The 19768-nt window shown below is 58.5% G+C and overlaps 1 protein-coding gene across 3 annotated transcripts; it reads left to right on the top strand.

Moving 5' to 3' along the window:
* Window positions 1-575: 575 nt before the first annotated feature.
* TMEM151B (transmembrane protein 151B) lies at window positions 576-19032 on the top strand. Of its 3 annotated transcripts, XM_075496187.1 has the most exons (4): window positions 576-793; window positions 7997-9982; window positions 10066-10184; window positions 15669-19032. In XM_075496187.1, exons 1-2 carry the CDS (start codon window positions 701-703, stop codon window positions 9431-9433), a joined length of 1530 nt encoding a protein of 509 aa, XP_075352302.1. In that variant the 5' UTR covers window positions 576-700; the 3' UTR covers window positions 9434-9982; window positions 10066-10184; window positions 15669-19032. The 3 variants fall into 3 exon arrangements, with proteins under 3 accessions (XP_075352302.1, XP_075352301.1, XP_075352303.1); XM_075496186.1 differs by having other exon boundaries at window positions 7997-10184; XM_075496188.1 differs by lacking the exon at window positions 576-793 and adding an exon at window positions 808-913 and having other exon boundaries at window positions 7997-10184.
* Window positions 19033-19768: the final 736 nt, after the last annotated feature.

The following is a 19768-nucleotide window of genomic DNA, read 5'->3' on the forward strand; positions in this document are numbered from 1 at the left end:
TGAGGGGAGGAAAACCCACGGGACCCCTCGCCTCCCCATTGGGCAGCCCGGCTGGGGCCGAAGCCCACCCGGCCACCCCGGCCAGCCTGACGCCCCCTCGGTGGGGCTGGGAGCGGGACCCCTCCTCGGCAACGCCCGGACGGCAGCTCTGCTCCCGGTGGGGCTCCCGAGGGGCGGCCGCACCAGGCTCCCTGCCTGCCTGCCTGCCTCCCTGCCTGCCTGCCTGCCTGCCTGCCGCCGGCGCTTCAAGGTCACCCGCCGCCCCGCTCGGGGCGGGCGCGGATCCCGCCGCGCCCCCATCCCTTCCCCATCCCCATCCCATCCCATCCCATCCCATCCCATCCCATCCCATCCCCATCCCATCCCCATCCCCATCCCCATCCCCATCCCGTCCTGTCCCATCCCCATCCCGTCCCCCCCGCCTCCGCCGCGGCCCTCCCACCGCGGCTCTGCCCGCCCTCCGCCGCGCCGGGCGCGGGCGCGGGAGCGGCGCTGCGCTGCGGCGGGGCCGGGGGCCGGGGGCCGGCGGGCGGCGAGCGCTGCCGCCCTGCCGCGGCTGGGGGCCATGCCGCCGCGCCGCCCGCCCGCCGCGCCGCCCCGCCGCCCGCCCGGCGACCGGCGAGGCAGCGCCCGGCGGCGGGCGGGATAATGCGGCTGCCCAGCCCGCAGGCACCGCCAGCGGGGCGCCCCCGCCGCCGCCATGTCCCCCCCGGCCTCGGCGGCCGCCGCCAGCGAGGGAGGCAGCAGCACGCCGGTGCCTCCGGAGGAGGAGGCGGAGGGGGCCCGAGAGGAGGTGAGGAGAGCGGCCGCCCCCCGGCCGGGCTGCCCCCGGCCACCCTCCCTCCCCGCCCGCTTTGCATGCCGCGCTCGTTGACCGCCCCGCCGCGGGCCGGGCCGGGCTTTGCCCGCACAGGTACGGACCCCCTCGCCGGGAGCTCCTCTCCCCTCCTCCGGCCCCGGGGCTGCGGTGCGGGCCGGCGGGGGGGGGGGGGCGAGGAAACCCGCCCGTCGGTGCCCGCCGCCGGCAGGCTGCCCGTCGCCGTGGCTCGCCTGTGCCCTCGGGCTCGCCGCCGCCTCTCCGGGGCTGGCAGGGGCGCAGCAGCCAGCGCCGTCCGGAGATGGGGCCGGGGCCGGGGCCGGGGGCGGCGGGGGCGTGGGAGGAAGGGAGAAAACCACAACAGAGAAGCGCGGGGCGCTGCTTGGGCTGACTGCGATGGGAAGAGGTTGGGAGAAAGGGGTGTGGAGGGAGACCCCCCTTCCTGCGCTCTGGCTTGCGGGGTGCCAGGAGGTAGCACGGCTGCCTGGGTCCCTGCGAGGGAGGACGCGGCGGGCAGCAGGGGAGAGGGCTTGGGGACGTGCTGAACGCTGGGGTTGCCCCTGGTGGCAGCTCGCAGCCGGAGGCAGGCTGGGGAGAGCAGAAGGTGCAGGCTAGGGCAGGCCAGGTAGCAGCACAGCCTTGCCTCCAGGTATGCTGCAGTCCCCCCCAGCTGATGACTTCTCCAGCGTCCAGGCAGCAGACGCCGAAAAGGGTCGGGAGCAGGGTGCTCTGTGCATAGGGAGCGGCACGGGAGGCAGGTGTGCAAGCGAGCCCCTTTGTCTGCCCTCACAGATCCTGCTTGCAGCCTGGGCTTCCCAAGAGGAGAGAAAGCAACCACACTGACTAGCAAGACCCACCTTACGCTATGGGGCTGGTGGCCCGTGGAGGGCAGCTAGGCAGCGTAGGAAGGGCAGCGTTCTCCTGGCGTGGTGGGTTGTCCTCGCCGGTGAGACCACAGCCCAAAGGGCAGCTTGGGGGGTTGCTCAGAAGCTGGCGCATCACTCGTCCTCTGCTGTTGAGGAGCTGCGGTTAGCAAGTGCTGCATAATCCTGGTATTCTCTGCCTCCTTGGTTTAGGAAGAACATGCATGCCTGTGCACGGTTATTCTATACATACAGACTTATATTTAGATAGAAATAATTGCTGGAGAGGAATGCTGAAGTTCAAGGACTGGGAAGCTGTACAAATACCGTATACTCTGCTCTGCGGCTGTTCCTCTGTTCCTGCTTCCATTCAGCAGCCCCTGATGCCATGAGCCCAGGCTCTCCAAACGGATCCTGACCAGCGAAGCTAAACCGTGAGGCGCCTTTTTAGCGCGAGGACATGCTTGTGCCACACTGGGACGTGATCTCTTGCCCCCAGTGCCCTGGCAGTGCTGGTGCTACGTCCAAGAGAGCACAGTGGCTATTGAGAGGTGCCAGAGCGAGAGCCGGTTTGGATGAAAAAAGCGTAGCAGGGGCAGTGCGCGGGTGAGTTTCCCTCGCCTACAGTGTCCCCTGCCTCGTGGGGATTACGAGAAGATCGTCTGGGCTTTGATTGCTCTGCGGTGGCTGCCAACTAGGGTGTCAGTATAATCTTACCCCGTGGGAGCAGGCAGAAAGGCTGCAGTCCATGACCAGCACTGGTTAGGCTAAGGGCACGCTTCCTGCGGCCAGAAGCTATCACAGAATTGCATGAAGCAGCTGGTGGAGGAGAGGGAAGCTACAGCCTCTCCTGACAGTGCCATGCCTGCTGGTGTCTCATCTGATGCAATGAGGAGAGACCTTAGTGGGGAGCTTGGATTCATGGGCTGACCTAGGGCGATCTTCTTGTCTTCAGAATTGTCGGGAGGGGAGGGTGTTCCTGCTCCCCTCTATTGCCTGCGTAAGGCTGTGCTGGCAGTGTGATGTCCTCCTTTCCATCAGGACCAACTGCTGCTGCCAGCATTGCTGAGCATCCCGGGAATGTGGCTGAGTCCCACCTGTAAGGGTCTGTTGGCCAGGCCTGGCAGGGAGCCAGAGGAGATGTCTGGGGACTGGAAAATGGGAAATGAGCTCTGTCCTGTTTGAAGGTGCCTCATCTTGACATGTCTTGGGTCACTGTACCTCGGAGCCATGCAAGGCTTCAGCTTGTTCAGCTGCTCAGCTTGTCCCAGCAAGGCAAGTAGCAAGAGTTACTGGCTAGAGCTGGCTGTAGCGGGCTGGCTGAGCCCTTGTTCCCTGTTGGCATCACATGCATACACCTACACTTAATGACGGTAAGCTGAATCTCACTCAGCAATGCATTTGCACCTCAGAGGGTATGAAATGCCAAGGGACAAGCTCTTCAGCCTGGGAACAAGCGAAAAAATATCCTTGTCCTGTTGCTCAGGTGAGATCCGATGGAGAGAACCAGTCCTCCTCCAAGTTGCTGTGTAAAATGGAGACCTTGGGTACGGTTGCAGGAGCTGACTGCTGGCAGGGTTCCCTGGCTCCTAGATGCTCAGCCTTCCCCTTTCCTCTGCAGTTGGCAATGCTGCCAGCCTGGGGCTGAGCCAGCTCTTTCTTCTAGGCAGGTAGTTCCTGAATCTGGACGGTAGGCATGTGGGGTGTGATGTGGGGGTTTGCTGGGACCATCCTGACCAGGAGTTGCCGATGTCTGTCCGGGGCCTTGGAAGACGGTGGCAGTTCCTAGAAATGACTCGATCCTCCCCACCTGCCTTGTTCTGGGAATTTGAGGTCAAAGGGGACAGGGCTTCTTAATTTGTTGCATGAGGTAGGCAAATCGGCAGGGCAGAGCCATGGAAACTGATGCTCGGGAGTCCCACTGGAGTCCCCTGCAAGCTGCTGCCACAGCCTGGCACTCGGGAGCTACCTGGGCCTTCAGGCTGCTGGTCTGGGGCTTTTGATTCATTTTTTCAGCCCCGTAGAGGGCTGCCTCTAGGACACCTAACCCTGTGAACCCCAGGGCATCTTGTAAAGTGAGTGAGGGCTTAGCGTTCTGGGGATGAACTGGAGATTTCAGGTTGGTCTCTGCAGGGAGAAGCAGGTGAGAGGCAGGGGAGGTGAGGACATGGGAACACTTGTTAAATGGAGGGATGGTAGATGGGGCCAGGGCCAGGCTGTTTCAGAGAGGAGCTTTGTAGAGCTTGAAAGATTTCTGGAGTTGTTTAGTGTTATAAGTTGCAGGGTCAAGGTTGTAGGGGCGATGAAGGTATTTTGGCCCATGTGCTTGGCCACCAGGGCTCTGGGCAGGTTTATCTCCTCGAGGCTTTTTTGAGAAGAGGATTCCCCAGATCTCAAAGGAGTTTAGTGCAAGCAGTGACGGGGGCCCTCTCTTCCACTGCCTCTGCCCTGTGCATTGTGGGCATCTCCGTTTGCTTCACGGCCGCTCGTAAGTCATCCCCTCCATCCCTTCCCGGCCATCCCAGAGCGGCAGCTGCAGGTGCGGGACTCCATCGCCTTTCGCCTCAGGGGCAATGTCGGAGGCAAATGCTATGTATGAGGGAGGGGAGCCTGTAGCAACACTCTACCCCTTGCCCTTCCCAATGTGTGTTACAGTTAGCGCCCAGGCGCTTGGTAAGGCTTGTCCCATGTGTTCACATGGTGAACTGAAGCACAGAGAAGGGAGCTGACTGGGGTCCCACAAAGGGGTTGGTCAAGCCATGGCTGGACCAGTTCTGCCTTCTAGCACTGCAGAGATGTTTAGGTGCACCTGCAATAGCAGATTTGCTTACCACTCTCCAGTGCTCAAGCCTGAGCAGTGCAGGAGGCTCCTGGTGATGGTGGGAAACCCTGGTTGCAGTGAAGTAGGGCAAGCCTTTCGCCTTGTTCCATCAGACTGCAGCGGGCAGATGATGATGGCATTTATATCAGAGCCTGCTCTCCTCTCAGTGACACTGTTCTGGGACAGAAAGGATTTCCCTTTCCTCAGCTTTTTCATCTGCATGTTTGCTGTGCTGGACTTCTCCAAGGCTGGGTAAGAGCTCGAGGAGGCAATCTTATTCAGCTGCTTCTGCGGGGGGAAGCCACGGAGCCAGTTGTTTGCTCCTGTGAGCCCTTTGCAGCCCGGGAGAGGAGCAGGGATGCTGCAGTTCCTACTGGGATTAGGCTCTGCAGCTGGCTCCTCCTCCGTCTCTGCTGTGGTTGTATCCCCTGTCATTGGCACTTGATCAGCTCTCAGAAACCCCACCAGCGCAGCTGATGTGTATGTGTTTTACCTCAAAAGCCTAGGACAAAACTGGGTTGTAAACAGTTTACAGCAGGGGTTAGTGTGACCCTGTAAAAGCGCCGCAGTATCTAAATGCTGCGTAGTCCTAGGAGGAGACTAATGCGTGGACTAGAGCCCTGCTAACACAGTTCCTGGAACCAAGCCTGGGCTGCATCGCACTCCCTGCCGCCCTGCCCCGGGTGGGTAACCGCAGCAGGGCTTGCCTGCATCTCCGCAAGGCGACAGCCAGCATCGCCCTTCTCCTGAGCAGGACGACGCAGGCAGCGTGGGATGTGAGGGGCCGGGGAGCGACTGGGAGGTGGAATTTGCTTTTCTGAGATGGACCTGGCTGAAGACCTGCCTCCCTGGTGCCCCTTCCCCAACTTGTCAAATGAGTGAGCTGTACGCTTTGCTTTATTCCTTGTGCTCCATTTGCAGATCCCCCCCCAAACAAGGCACTGTTTCTGTGCAAGCCCTCTCACCCCACCGACACCCCAGGGCTAGCGTGTGCCTTGCACCTCCTGCTCAGAGCCCCCATGCTTCTCCTTCGGCTCAGAGCAGTCCCCTTAGAGCATCACAGCCAGGGCTGCTGGGGAAGATTTGCAATGCAGAAGGCAGCTGTGGGAGAGGAAACCTTCAGCCGCCTGGGTGGTGGCACGGCAGTCCAGTGCGGGAGAGCCGTGCTGTAGCCGAGCAAAGGCAGAGGGATCCGGGCAGGCTCTTGTAACCGCAGCGTGGACCTGAGCAGGGAGGGCACAGCTCAGGCAGCTCTGCCTGCTCAGTGCCCCCCCCTTCCTCTCCTCCCTACCGTTTTTCTTACCTGGGGTTCCCTTCTTCCCCCGTGACCGTGAGGCTGCCGCAGTGGAGGGTTGCACTGGGAAGACTGGGGCACACATGTGTCTGTGCCGGAGCTGCTGAGCAGAACTGCCCTGTGCCCCGTGCTGTTGCCTGCAGACCAGCGCTACCCCACCTGCCTTCCCTGGGCTCTGTGTCTCTGTCGCCGGCTCTCGTTCTCAGTCAGTTTGCCCCAAAGAGGGGGACTCTGCGCTACCAGTGCTCGGGACCCCCAGTGGGACGTGCCATCGTTCCCCTCGCCACCCCTCTGGATGTGCTGCGGGCTCCGCTCATCACGGGCTGGCTGCTGGGCGGGCGGGAAGGGAAGCTCCCTGCCTCCGGGAGAGAAATCTCTGTTGGAGATTTGGGCTGGATCCAGCCCTGCTAGTCACAGTGGCAGAAGTCCCACTGGCGTGGGGTGGACCAGGCTTTGGCAAGGTGTAGGGAGGAATGATTAGCATGTGGGACTCTAGGGGACCAAGCCAGGGCTGAGGGGCTCTTCAGGGAGACCAAGGGGAATTTCTTAGAGGAAAGAAGAAGCCTAGATCTGTCCCTAGACCTGCCAGTGACATTGTGACCTCTGGGTCTTGCTTTAATTTCCCTTTTCATGCAAGAGTGAAAGTGAACCCCCTGCTTTCTAGCAGCGTGAGCCCATTAAGCTCTTTGGGATCCCTGGGTGAAAGACCTCTCCAGCCCAGCGCGCTCAGGAAGGGAGGAGGAGTGGGGCCAGACTTGGACTTCACTGCCCTGAGCGGTGTCATTAGAGCTGGTGTTAGCCCCTGCAACGGCGGAGGTGAGCTCAGGAGCTGTGCTGCGGGCAGCTGGGGGGGAAAGCAAAGCTGAAAGCTTCTTAGCGAGCTTAGTGGCATCTGCACGAGGCTGGGGTTCTTGCCCCCCTCTCTCAGGTCGCACCTTTGGAGATTGCTGGGTTGGATGGTGTTTGTGCTGGATGAAGTCTTTTCTGTAAGAAAGCAAATAACCTCTTTGCCTGTTCTCCCTTTGGGTGTGATACTGTCAGGTCTCACTGACCAAGCTGGATCAATACTTGAGACTTCAGAGTGTTGCAGAGAGTGACAGAGGTTTCCTTAAGTGGGGTTTTTTCCCAGGTCTTTGTGAAACCCTGCACAGTTCCTATGGTGAAGGCATCAGTGCAATCTCTTTTAAAAGTCCTATTGCTGAAGCCCTGCCCTTTCCTCACCATGAAGGACCTGAGAGCGGTTTTTCCGGAAGTATGGGCTGTCACAACCAAATTCCACTGCAGGCAGGGCCATTTGCTGGCAGCCGTGACCCACCGCTTGCCCTCCCTGCTGCTGCAGATTGGTAGCAAGGCTCTTCTCTTCCAGCCTGAACACCTTTTAGGATGTTATTCCATATTCGCTTTCTCTCCCACCAGAGGTGGCTGCGTTTCAGTCGTGGAAAAGTACTTTCCCACTCGTGTGGTTTGTAAAGCACCCGAGAAGCACTTCAGAGCCCCTTGGGCTGCCAAGTGTTGTGGTGGGAATCACCATTACCAAACAGAGACCTTCCCAGCTGCAGAAGGTTTGTTTCTCCACCTTACAGGCACCCCAGGCCGCTTGTGCTGCCCTGGTAGGAGAAGTCTGAACGTTGCTGTCAGTCGTTACTGGGAAAGGGGGAGAGACTAATGCGAGTGGTGAGAGGCGCGATGGGGTGAGCTGTCGTGAGGTGTTCAGGTGGGACGACCCATCAGTTAGAGCTGCCTGTGCTGGCGGGATGGCTGCAGAAGCCGAGGTACGTGGAGGACATCCCCCAGCCTCCATCTTGCTGTGCTTCAGTATCCCTCCCCGGGACGTGGCAGTGGTGGGGGTTACTCCCTGTTGAAGAAGGGGGATGCTCGGGGTGCGGGCTGGCAGAGTTGCCCTCTGCCGCTCTCCTCCACGTCCAGCGGGGCTCCGGCCGTCTCCCAAGGAGGGGCAGGGCACCGTGAAGGGAAGGGGGGTGACAGCTGCCCGCACTGTGGGACTGTCATCCTGGGAGAGATCCCGGCCCCCGGCCTGCCCGCTGAGGCTAGGAGCCCTACGGCTTCTGCTGTTTGTCCCCGTCCGCGGAGCTGCAGGTGCCACCACGGCACCCTGCTGCCTGCTCCCCTTCCCCCTGCCGCTGCAGCCTACTGACTCCTCTCTTGTTTTCTCTCTCCTTCTCCCCGGTCCCCCGGAGCAGCAGCGGCCGGTGAAGCAGTCTCTCAGCAAGTCCCTGTGCCGAGAGTCCCACTGGAAATGCCTGCTGCTGTCCCTCCTCATGTACGGCTGCATGGGAGCCATGACCTGGTGCCATGTCACCAAGGTGACGCGGCTGACCTTTGACAGCGCTTACAAGGGCAAGTCCATGATGTACCATGACAGCCCCTGTTCCAACGGCTACGTCTACATCCCCTTGGCCTTCCTGGTGATGCTCTACGTGGTGTACTTGGTGGAGTGCTGGCACTGCTACACCCGCAACGAGCTGCAGTACAAAGTGGACGTGGAGAGCGTGCACGAGCGCGTGCAGCGGATGCAGCAGGCGACCCCCTGCATCTGGTGGAAGGCCATCAGCTACCACTACGTCCGCAGGACCCGGCAGGTTACCCGCTACCGCAACGGGGATGCCTACACCACCACCCAAGTGTATCACGAGCGGGTCAACACCCACGTGGCAGAGGCTGAGTTTGATTATTCCAATTGTGGAGTTAAGGACATCTCCAAGGACCTCATTGACTTGGAGAGCTACCCGGCCACGCGGCTCCGCTTCACCAAGTGTTTCAGCTTTGCCAATGTGGAGTCGGAGAACTCCTACCTGACCCAGCGGGCCCGCTTCTTCACGGAGAACGAGGGCCTAGATGACTACATGGAGGCCAGGGAGGGGATGCACCTCAAAAACGTGGACTTCAAGGAATACATGGTGGCCTTTTCCGACCCAGACAACCTGCCTTGGTACGTATCCCACTATGTCTTCTGGGTGGCGGCTCTGCTGACCCTATCCTGGCCCCTGCGGGTGCTAAATGAGTACCGCACCTCCTACGTCCATTACCACGTGGAGAAACTCTTTGGGTTCGACTACGTGGCGGTGACGCCGGCCGAGGAACGCTCCTTCTGCCGGAGGATGCCCCGTGTCAACACAGTGGACAGCACCGAGCTGGAGTGGCACATCCGATCCAACCAGCAGCTGGTGCCCAGCTACTCGGAAGCGGTCCTGATGGACTTGGTGGGGCTCTCCAGCTGCACCAGCTACTCCGCCTGCCGGTACGGGGGCTACCGGCAGAACTGCGAGCAGTGCCACAGGACTATAAGCAGCTCTTCCATCTTCTCCCGCAGTGCCCTGAGCATCTGCAACGGCAGCCCCAGGATCCCCTTCAGCAGCAGCCGCTTCTCCCTGGGCCGCCTGTACGGCTCGCGACGCAGCTGCCTCTGGCAGAGCCGGAGTGGGAGCCTGAACGAGCAGAGCTGCCCCACCGAGCAGACCCGCCTCTCCAGCCAGGTGACTGTGGAGGAGGAAGACCCCCCTCCTTACCAGGATGCCCTCTACTTCCCCATCCTCATCGTGCACCGCAACGAAGGCTGCCTGAACCATGACCACCGTCACCTCCACCGCAACGGGTCCTGCGTGGAGACCTCACTGTGAAAGCAGAGGGCGGTGAGATCTCGTTGTCCGTTGCCTGGCCTGAGCCAGCGCAGGATTTGGGGAGAGGAGCGCAGGGGAGGGAGATGGCCTAGGAGAACATCAGGATGGAGCGGACACGGCATCTCGCTCCGGCAGCCGGCGAAAGCTCCCCCCGCCGTGGCTCTGACCTCCCGGAGGGGTGAGTGCTGATGCTCCCCCTGACATGGCACAGAACTCTAGACCGACCACCACATGCAAAAAAAACCCAAACCCAACCAAACCGACCCCAAAACCGTAATTCATGGCATCAAGATCCAACAGGGGGAATAAAAAGACAGGCCTGATGCAGGGAGGGGGGTGCTTTGGCTCCCAGCCCTGGCTCCAGGCTGGCTCGTGCTCCGAGGAACCAGCAGCCACCAGAAAGCGTCCTGCTGCACCTCTGCCCACCCCGCTGCCCGTGCTGGAGCGAGACCCCTCGCAGGGTGGAGGGGAACGGGCCCTTTGGGAGCGGCATGTAACTGCCTGTGCCTAAAGGTCTGGGGCATCCAGGCACGTGGAGCTGAGCGGCAGGTTAGAGCAAAGGCTGAAAGCCACGAATCCAGCTCTTCCCCTTCCCCCCGACTGTTCCCCACCCTCCCCACTTTTTTTTTTAGACCATGCTCCGACTGTTACTCTGTTCTCACTGCTGGGAATGGCACCGCCTCCAGAGGATCCCAGGCTCGGCTCCTTAGGAAGCTTCGGCACGCCAGCTCTGAGAGTCAGCATCCCCTAGGTAAAGGGCTTTCTGTGTGGGATTACAGCAGACAGGCAGCACCGGGTAAGGGATGAATGTGCGAACCCAGATGTAGCGGAGATCTGCGGCGTTACTGATCCGCTTGCTGGAGGAGGGCTCAGCTGGAAAGAGAAAACGGGAGGCCCCCGGTGAGCTGGGGAAGGGGGAGAGGGTGGCAGTGGGACAGGCATCGTGGTAATAGGCGGCACATCAAGCGGCTGGGGTCCCTTCCTGGCTTTGAAGTGTGTCCTAATGGGTTCAGACGAGCATCGAGGAAGGCTCTGGTAGGCTCAGCGGCAGTTCACCTATTAATAATAGAGCAGCAGGTTGGTGCATGTCTGCAAGAGTGAATTTTGCACGAGATCAGGCTGGGTTCTGGCTGCAGACTCAGCTGCAGGCTCCTGGCAGCATGGTTTTGGCAGAGAGCTCTGAGGGGCTGGGAGGGAGAAATGCAAAAGCACGCTGCAGCGTCAGGAGCCGGGCTGGGAAAATGAGGAATGAAGGGATTCCCTTCCTGTGGGACCCTGCCATGGGTGCAGGACCCGCAGCTGGGAGACAGGGAGGCAGGCGTCTGCCGTGAGGGATGCTCTGCAGAACAGAGGCTGGGGATATGTTCGAGGGGAGCCTGCTTAAAATGGAGTGGTTTGCACCGCAGAGGTTTTTGCAGAGAGGTGTCAGGCTGTGAGAAGTGAGATGGCTTCTCTGCAGCCCGTTAGCCCCTGGTTCCTCTGCCTTGCTCTTGTCGGGGCAGGTTGGCCGGCTCTGAGCTCTGTGCTGCCCCTTCTACCCTGCTAGAAAGGATCTTGGTGACGTTGGGCAAGGAGCCTTCATGTCGCTGAAGCCGCATCAGTGGCTGCAGCTTGCAGGCACCCAGCTTTTCCTTCTCCATTAACACATCCCCGGATCTGTTGTGTCCCTGTTCTCAGAAAAGCTGTCTCCTCTTCAGTCGGCTCTTTGGGGGAGTGCATGCCAAATCAGGCAGCGATTTCTCCAGACAGCACTGCTCCTCAGCCTCACCATGCTTCCCTCGTCTGCTGGGGCAAGCAACAGCTGAGAGCAGCAGGTCTTGGGTGACAAGAGCAAGTCCATTAGCACCTGGGCATTTGAGCTTGGTGTCTGCCTCCGCATCCCATCTCAGAAGGGCAAGATGTAATAGCAAACAGTAAGGCAGCGTATTTAGTCCAGCCGGTCTTCCTCCTGCCAACTTAGTAACGAAGGGTCTGTTTCTCTAGTCATGCTGCTGTACTGCTTCACCTCCAGGGTCTTGGGGAGGTTGCAAATGCACCCTTGCAGCACATCAGTCCTCTTTTGAAAATCACCTCTTGCTGGCAAGCCTGGAGCGGTCAGCGCCTGCCGGCATTGTAAGGCTCTGCTTGGCTTTGCCCCCAGAGCGGTCTGTTCTCCTGCTCTTTGTGCCCTGCGTGTCCTGCTCGGCGTCTCTTGCCCTTCAAGTCAGCTTGTCCTCCTGGATCTCAAGTGCTAGATTCCAAACGGCGGTTTGAACAGAAAGTCCCTTAAAATGTCACTCTGTTATGATTCTGTCTTGTCATCTGCCCTTACTCTTGCTACCAGACCTAGATGTTGGCTTAGATAAGGGGGTCCCTTTGAGAACAGAGAAGCATAAGGTCTCTGGTGTGGGCACAGCTCTGCCTTTTGTTGTTGTCATTACTGGCACAGATTCAGGCTGGGTGAAAGTGGCTACAGCCCCCGTGGATGCCTGGGGATTTCCTTGCTTAATGATGACATTTGGCTTGCTGTGCACTTGTGCTTCTCTCTCCAAGGGCCTAATGTAAGCCAAGGCCAATGCTGAGGGTCCTCGTGACTCTGGGGAGATAATGCGTGTGCTTGTATGTCTTGGTGAATCAGGAGACGTTTGGTCAGGGGAGCTGCAATGGGTCATTAGTGAAGAATGTGGTCTGCTTGTCCTTCCCAACATGTTCTCTTTGAAATCTCCTTACACATTGCTTAAATTAGGCTGCGATGGCTCGTCTTTCTATCTCCAGCCTCCAAGGTGCCTTGGACAGATGGATTTATCTAAGATTTGGCAGGCCTTTTAGCTCCCTGGGGCAAAGATAGTCCTCGGAATAGGGACAGATTAGTAGGGTCTCTGTGCCCCTGTCCTTTAGCACCTGCAGCAGAGTTCTGCTTTCAGGCACCTTGTCCTTGGCTCTTTGTGGGCCTTTTCATGAGATTGCCTCAACTCATTCTTCTGGCCCCATTTTCACCCATGACATCTTATTCTGGAGGTGGTCTGTGCAGGTGGACACATGTATCTTTGAGGCACGGCTGCTGCTCTGGCCTGCAGGGTCCATGCAGAGTCTTCCTGCTGCTGAACACCTTCCCCATGCACATAGTGCCAGCCGCAGCCAGGTCCCAGACGTAGTTCCAGTGCCACAGTCTGTGGCCGTGCCAGCACCCTGAGAAGAAGCGGGACCTCTCTAGTCAGTGCTCCCCGCTGCACGCCAGGATTTCTCGGAGATCCCTTCCTCATGTTCTTGGCCCTGCTACCCCACTGCACCTGGTGGAGCTGCACCCCCTGTCCAGCCTACTCCATTCCCGCCAGGCTGGAGACCTTCCTGCTCTGTCTGAGGCTCAGGAAGGGGGGTGCCGTGCTTGGGCATGGGAGGGGAGCGGGACTGGGCAGGAGGAACAGGAGCTGCCTGGTGGCTTGGTGGAGCTGAAGAGGACAGACTGAAACTGGGGTTGTGCTCCCTCTCCATCTCCTTGCCTGCAGTGGCAGGGCAGCATGTCTAGCCAGGCAGGGAAGTTCATGGCAGACAACTAGGCTCTCCCTTCCCACCTCCAGCGTGGGACTCAGCCAGCAGAAAGCGTGTGTGCGTGTATAGGTTTCCTCCTAAGCGTTGGCGAGGGACCCCAGCGCGCTGGGCTAAAGGGCAGCTGATTTAATTCTCCTTGCGGCTCAGGTTATCAGCACAGATGTCCAGAGACGGTCTGTCCCTGTTCTGGCGCACGGCCTCTCCATGGTGGAGTGGTCCCATCTCCCCCGGCACACAGACATCCACCCGCCACAGCTCCGGGCTGAGCAGCCGTCAGGTGCCTGCTCTTCCTGCAGACTTGTGTCTGCTCTCTGCCATGTCTGTGTCGGTGACGATGATTCCGTTGGCAGCTCGTTCGATGGCCCAGTCTGCTCCTCTCATGATAGCCTGCTCCCTTATATCTAATCTGAATTCTCCCTGCTGTATCTTAATCCCATTACTTCTCCTCCATTGACTGGCGAGTCTAATTGGCTCTGCTCCTTTTCCCCATGGCCTTCCCGACACAAGCAGGTGTTATCTGGTCTCTGCAGCCTTCCCTTCACCAACCGCAGGGTCTTCTCTCCCCCAGGATCTCACTGGGCAAACCCTGGCTTGTGTGATGGTGCGGTTTTCCACGTGTAATGAGTATATCCTTCCTGCTCTGAGCCTGGGCTGGGCCAGAGGAGAGGGCCAAAGGTGCAAGCAATGCCTTGGTCTGTCGGGATGGCTGTGTCCTCATTTCTGGTGCAGAAGATCTCTTCAAAGCGAGCAAAGTTGCCCAGAGAGGTGGTAGATGCCTCATCCCTGGAAACATTCAAGGTCATGTTTAATGGGGCTCTGAGCAACGTGATCTGGTTGAACATGTCCCTGCTCATTGCAGGGGGAGTGGACTAGATGACCTTTAAAGGTTCCTTCCAACCCAAACTGTTCTATGATTCTATGCAAGTACACAGAGCTGCTGGCCCCTTACGCACGGAAAGCAGGACAGCCAGCATCACCCTCTGGGAAGGTGAAAGACGGGTGCTTGTCAGTACGAGGGGGCAATAACTAGAGGATCTCTGCAGTCAGACAGCTTTGGTTTTTTCCATACGTCATTCACCCATTGCAGCTTTCCATGGGCCGAGAGTCAGGCTCAGCACTGCACTTGTCAGCAGGCTTTCCTCGCGTACCGGACGAGTGAAGCGGGAACGTTGCCAGCTCCTCTTCCTGGCCCTTCATGGCACTAATACATCCCTAGAAGAGAGCCAGTCCTCACTGCTGCAAGGCTGGACAATAAGTTTGGGCTATTTGGTGTTTCCCGTTGCTGCCAGTATACTTGCCGGGTACTTAAAAGCTCTCCAGCTTTCCTGAACTAGAAAAAGAGAGAGAATGAGCGTGTGAGAAGCTCTGGATTAGCTGATCTTCAAGACACATCACCACCCATTTATCCATCTTTCAGCACACACTGGAAGCTTCCCAGATAGTGCCTAGCACTTTGTTCGTGTAGAGCCAGGCGGTGACACCAGCCAGCCTGGTGGTGCTTCTTGGGCCCACTGTGCGTCACGCAGACCACACCAAGGAGGGAAGCTTCAGAGAGGGCTTTTGGGTTGAGCAGCTGTAGCGGCATTCGTTAGAACAGGGAGAGGGAATCTCAGCTTATGGCCAACGCCGAGCCTTCCAGAGTCACACACCAGGAAAATACTCAGGATTAGTGCTGGGGAAGCTGCTGTTTTTCTGATTTCGAACAAGCACAACCCCCTCCCTTTCGGCTCCCCATAAAATGCACATGTCAGGGACCCAGCCCATCCGTGCCCTCTTTCTTGTCTCTCCGCTCATGCTCAAGAGGCTGCAGAGCTCTTTAGTAACTCTGATGGATGCCCATGGGGAGGGGACTGCAGGAAGAGGTTTATTAAGTGGAAGTTTAAGAAAGTTAGGTAGCAGCTGATGTCGGTAGAGCAGTGCCTCCTGATTAGCCTGTGGGAAGAAGAATACCTTTTAAGCTCTCCTTCCAGCCTTTCCAACCATGGCTTCAGTACTGCTGTCTTCTAATATCACCAGGATGCTGCCTTACTTTTAGCAGGGTACAACCTTGCTGCAACGTGCTCCTACTCTGCTGCAGTAGCTGTAGGGCATGGGTCTGAAATACTGCACCACTACCAAGAAGCTGTGTTACCAAAGAGCTAGAAGTCTCAATTTGTGATGCGTGCTTCTAATCATGTTTCATTCATACTCGGTGGTTAGAATAAGGTCTGTATGAATATGGTCTGGATCCAGATCAACTCAGAAATGGGACATGGTTTCAGTGTTAGCTCTATTTGGTAATGCTGCCTCCTGTGATGCTCGTGGGCCCAGAGCCTCCACTGAGCCAGGTCTGTGTGGGGACCAAAGGCTGGTTCACAGGACTGGGAGCCCAGTGGGGACTTGGCGCTGAGCCCGCCTAGGGCTCTTTTCCCTGTGGGCATTCTGGAAAAAGGGGAAAGGGGCTTAGTCCCATTTCAGGTAGAAATGAATGGGCTATGTTCATTCCTAGTGTAATTTTATTGAAGCCAGTGGTACTATACCAATGTGAGCTTGGCTTAGCAACTTCTCAGAGTGATCTGTCCTCGAGTCCAGACAAATTGATCTGTCACAGTGTTGCTTTGATGCATAGAGTTCATGTTGGGACTTGGCCAACATGAATGCATGTTGAATATCTACTGTCTCTGTAAGCAGTGGGTTGAATTTTTCTGCTCTACTGCCTCCATCACAGCTGCTCCGCCAAGGGAAACGTTATGCTCATGGATGCGATCTCGTCAACTCCCTCAAAAGCAAGCTAACAAGCAAATTGACCTCCACCGCACTGGGAGAGGAGCCTTCTCCCACAGGACCGTAGCCTTTCCACACACGAGGGAAAAGAGGTCCCAAGGACAGAACTGAACCTGCAAGACCCATGGCCTCATGGCCTCCCCTTCCTCCTTCCCTCCTCACCTCGTCTGTCTGTCTTGGGGGAGGGACAGTTTCTTTGTGGAGTTCAGCAAGCTCCTCTTCCTGCAGCTCATAACCAGGCTCGACCAACAGGTACGTCATCCACCTATGCAACACTTCCAGAAGCTGCCGAGTTTTCAGGAGCCCATTACAATGTGTGGCGTGGCCATCCAGCACTGAGAATAAGCACAGCGGCTGCTGGAAAGCTAAGTGGGTTTTATTCCTCCCCTCCTCCCGAGGAAGACTGTTTTTGTTGGGGCTTTTTGTTCATTCGTTTGTTTTTTGTAAAATTCATTTGGGGAAATGAAGCTTGTGAGAAATTGGTGCCCATCCTGAACCCTCCCCAGTCCTTTGAACTTCGGGAACGGATGGATCACCTACTGTGATTATAATTTAGCGGACTTTGTAGAGCAAAGTAACTTCACGCACAGACACACGAGGTTCTTTCACTCTCCATCAGCACAAGCTGCTTCTGCAATCTTAGCTACTCACATTAGTGAAAGAAACAGCCTAGCTAGAACGTGGTGAGATGACTTAGTATTTTGTATCAGTCCCATGGTCCCGATGTCCATTAGCAGTGCCGTCAGCTGCCGTGCCATGAATTCGGACTTTGGATGGCAGCCCACGAACCGGTCAGGGTGAAAAGGTTTGGGAAAACCCAAGCCCGAGCCTATACGCGTCTCCAGAAGCAGATGCAGAGAGAGGATCAGCTGAAAGCAGCCGTGGCCTCCTGCTCAGCCCAGCCAGAAGCTGGTGGGCTCTGTTTGTGCTGCACCTGCCCTCCCAGGGAGAGCCTGTCCCCAGGGGCCGAGCAGAGGGGAAGGCAAGTGACGGAGCCTCCGACGAAGCAGCGTGCACAGCACCGTTCGGCCGGGTGGGAACAAAGTGGTGACAACTGGACCCCAAAATAACAGGATTTCACTTTGGAAATGCCAACGGCTTTTTCAAACTGAAATGAGACTAAAAGCCCTTAACAGTTGTGAGGAGCGTTTCAGGTTGCTGTTCCTTGCTTAAAAAGTTTAATTTTTGACGTTGAGGTGGGTTTAAGCACTCCGCTTCAGCCAGCTCTGTTAGGAATGCGCAGTGCTGGTGGAAAAAAAATGCTCAGGGAGGACTGGGACGGCGGCCCTGTGGCTTGGCAGTGGGGTAGGCTGGTCAGGAGCGGAGGCTGGAGTTTAAAGCCTTCCTCTGCCCCTGCGGTGTGGCCTGGCCGTCCACCCAAGCGCGTGTGCGTGGCAGGGCGGGCTCCTGCGTGCTTGTGTGCACGGCCAGGACCCGCGGCCCTGCAGAGGGTTGGTGCGTTTGTGGCTTTGGTCTGGTGTCGCCCGTCTGTCCTCGTGGTGAGGGCTTTGCAAGGTGGTAGAGCAATGCTTGTTCCTCGTGAGAGGAAACTCCTGACCTGTTTTCTGTGAGGAGATGGTGAGAACTGTCACATTTGCTGCAGCGAGTGGCAGGGAGCAGGGATAAAAGCATGGAGCAAGCTGTGTTTGAGAACAAGCTAATCCCTTGCTGGCTGCCTGAAACGGGAGAGCTGCTGGATCTGCTCCCTGGCCAACACTGTCCAGCTCTTCTCACCCTCCCCAAACCCGATGTGCAAACTGTCATTCCTTTGAGCTAGCCAAAGCACCCCCCTCCCCTGAACTCCTCCGAGGCTGGCATTCACGCCATTTCGGTCCTCTCCCTGCTAGTCGCCACGGGCTGGCCGTGAAACGCCAGCGGACATGCGATGGCCTCAGGCGTGCTGGTGGCCAGACCTCACCATAACCTGCTGGTTTGCCTGTGCACGGCCTTCCAGCAATGCTCCCTGCCCTGGCGTGCCTCGTGCTTGCTTGGTGGAGAGACAGCACAGCCTGCAGAGCATTGCAGCACGTCCTGGCCTCACGGTTGCATCGCTTTATGCTTTCCCAGAGAATTTCACAGCACTTCTCTGAGCCTTTGTAGACAGGGTAAGTTGGACAGACCGAAGTTAGAAAACAGAAGCCCTTGACATTTTGGTGGTCCTGATCTCCAGTGCCCCAGTGCTGTCCCAGGGGAGGAGAGGCAGGTCAGCTCTTGTGGTGGTGCGGGACCAGGGGACGGTGTCGCGGTGAAAGCAACGTGTCTGCTGGGGGAGTCTCTGAACATGGGCTCTGTGCTTCTCTGCTGGGACCGAGGGCCGCTTTGCTGTGGGCTGAACAAGGTGCAGCTGATGGAGGAGCTAGCTGAGGAGGGCAGAATAGCGTGTACATGCTCAGCAAGACGTATAGAGAGGAGGGGCTGTATAAGAACAGCTGTAAAAGGCTTTGCAGATGCGGTGGTTTTTGCGGGAGACACGAGGCAAGACAGGGCAGGAGGCTGCTGTGCTGGAGCAGCGGTGCTGCGAGGCCGGGAAGGTGGGAGGGAAACGGAGGGAGCGGGGCATTGGAGGGAGAAGCCCGGGAACAAAGCGTGCTTTCAAAGCGGGCTGTGCATGCTCTGGCCGAGGAGACAGGCAGGAGTATTTCCAAGCTGACGTGCCCAGGCCAAGCCTCGCTGCATTGTCAGAGCAGCGATGTTGCCCCCAAGCCCCGCACTGACAGCTCGAGCACGTGTCACCAGACCGCAGTGCTAATGCAGCCACAAGGTGTAAGTGTCACTAATGAATAAATTGCCGTGTGCCTTGGAGAGGCTAATCCATCGCAGCCGGGGACGGGGATCTGACAGGCTTGGCTATTTCAGGCGTAGCCTGCAGGGAGGAGGAACGCTTCATTTCTGAGCGCACTCCGCCTAGGGAAGCCGATGCAGGGCTTGGCTCTGCGCTGCTCCCCAGCTTCCCAGCCGCATGAGCTCGGGCTTCGTCCCTCTGCGCTGTGACCGAAGGAAGAAGCAGGAGAAGGTCTAGGTTCGCCAGAAGTGCCCTGTCAGCAGGGCGGCGCGTGGCCCCGGCCGGGGCTAGCTGGCGAGGGAGTTTGGAGGGAGGCTGCTGCACAGGGGGTGCGGGCGGGGCAGGTGGCGTAGGCGTGAAGCCGTGGGTCCCCAGCGATCAGGAGAGCTTCCGTCAGTTGTCTGGGGTGCAGGGCCGTGGCCCGCACTGTGCGTGCTTCAGGCCAGTCGTGCTTGGCACCGTGTTTTACGAACGTGCCCTTTACTCCCCAATTCACTTCCATAGTTTGCCGCTGTAAGAGGCGACCTGGAAATTCTCCGAGCCTGCCCCAGCCCGAGCCCGAGCCCCGTCTGGAGACAGCTCTACCGTGCTGTCCCAGGGGAAGCGCACAGGGCCCCCCATTTTCCCCCCTGCTGTTGAACCCCAGCCACGAGCACCTCGGCTGGCTGTGCAGAGGGCCAGCAGGCACCCGGCAGGCAGGGACAGAAGCTCAGCGTGGACAAATCCAGCTCCGTGGGAGCAAAGGGAGGCTGAAGGCAGCAACCATTTCCATGCACAGCCTCTGCCCATCCCCGCGGCAGCCTGCTCCTCCACCCCCAGTTGGTGCTCGAAATCAACCTGCCGTCCTGTTTACGACATATGCCAGCCTGACACCTTGCAAATCGATGCCTGGGTCGCTGTGAGCAGAAGCCACCAGGCTTGGGAAGCCGGCCATCGGCTCCTGCCGCCGCGCGCGCTGTGCTCAGAGCAGCGGAAGCAGGGCTCGCCATCTGCTGCGGGAGGGAGCCAGCCGGGCGCCCCTGCTCCGGCCCGATGGGGCACCCGCTGGCGTCGTCTGAGTGCAAGCCCTTGTGTCATCCCCCCTCCTTTACTTCCCGGCTACCCCCTGCCTCCCCCCATCCCTCTGGCACAGAGCCATGGGTGGGGGGATGCTCCCAGCTTGGCTGCAGTCCCTCTGCTGCTGGGTGCCGCTCACGCTGCATTGGTGGATGGTGGCGGGAGGGAAGACCAGCTCCCAGGCAAGGTGCTGGAGGTCGTTCCCT

Source organism: Mycteria americana, chromosome 3 (assembly GCF_035582795.1).
Source record: "Mycteria americana isolate JAX WOST 10 ecotype Jacksonville Zoo and Gardens chromosome 3, USCA_MyAme_1.0, whole genome shotgun sequence".
Taxonomy (NCBI): domain Eukaryota; kingdom Metazoa; phylum Chordata; class Aves; order Ciconiiformes; family Ciconiidae; genus Mycteria; species Mycteria americana.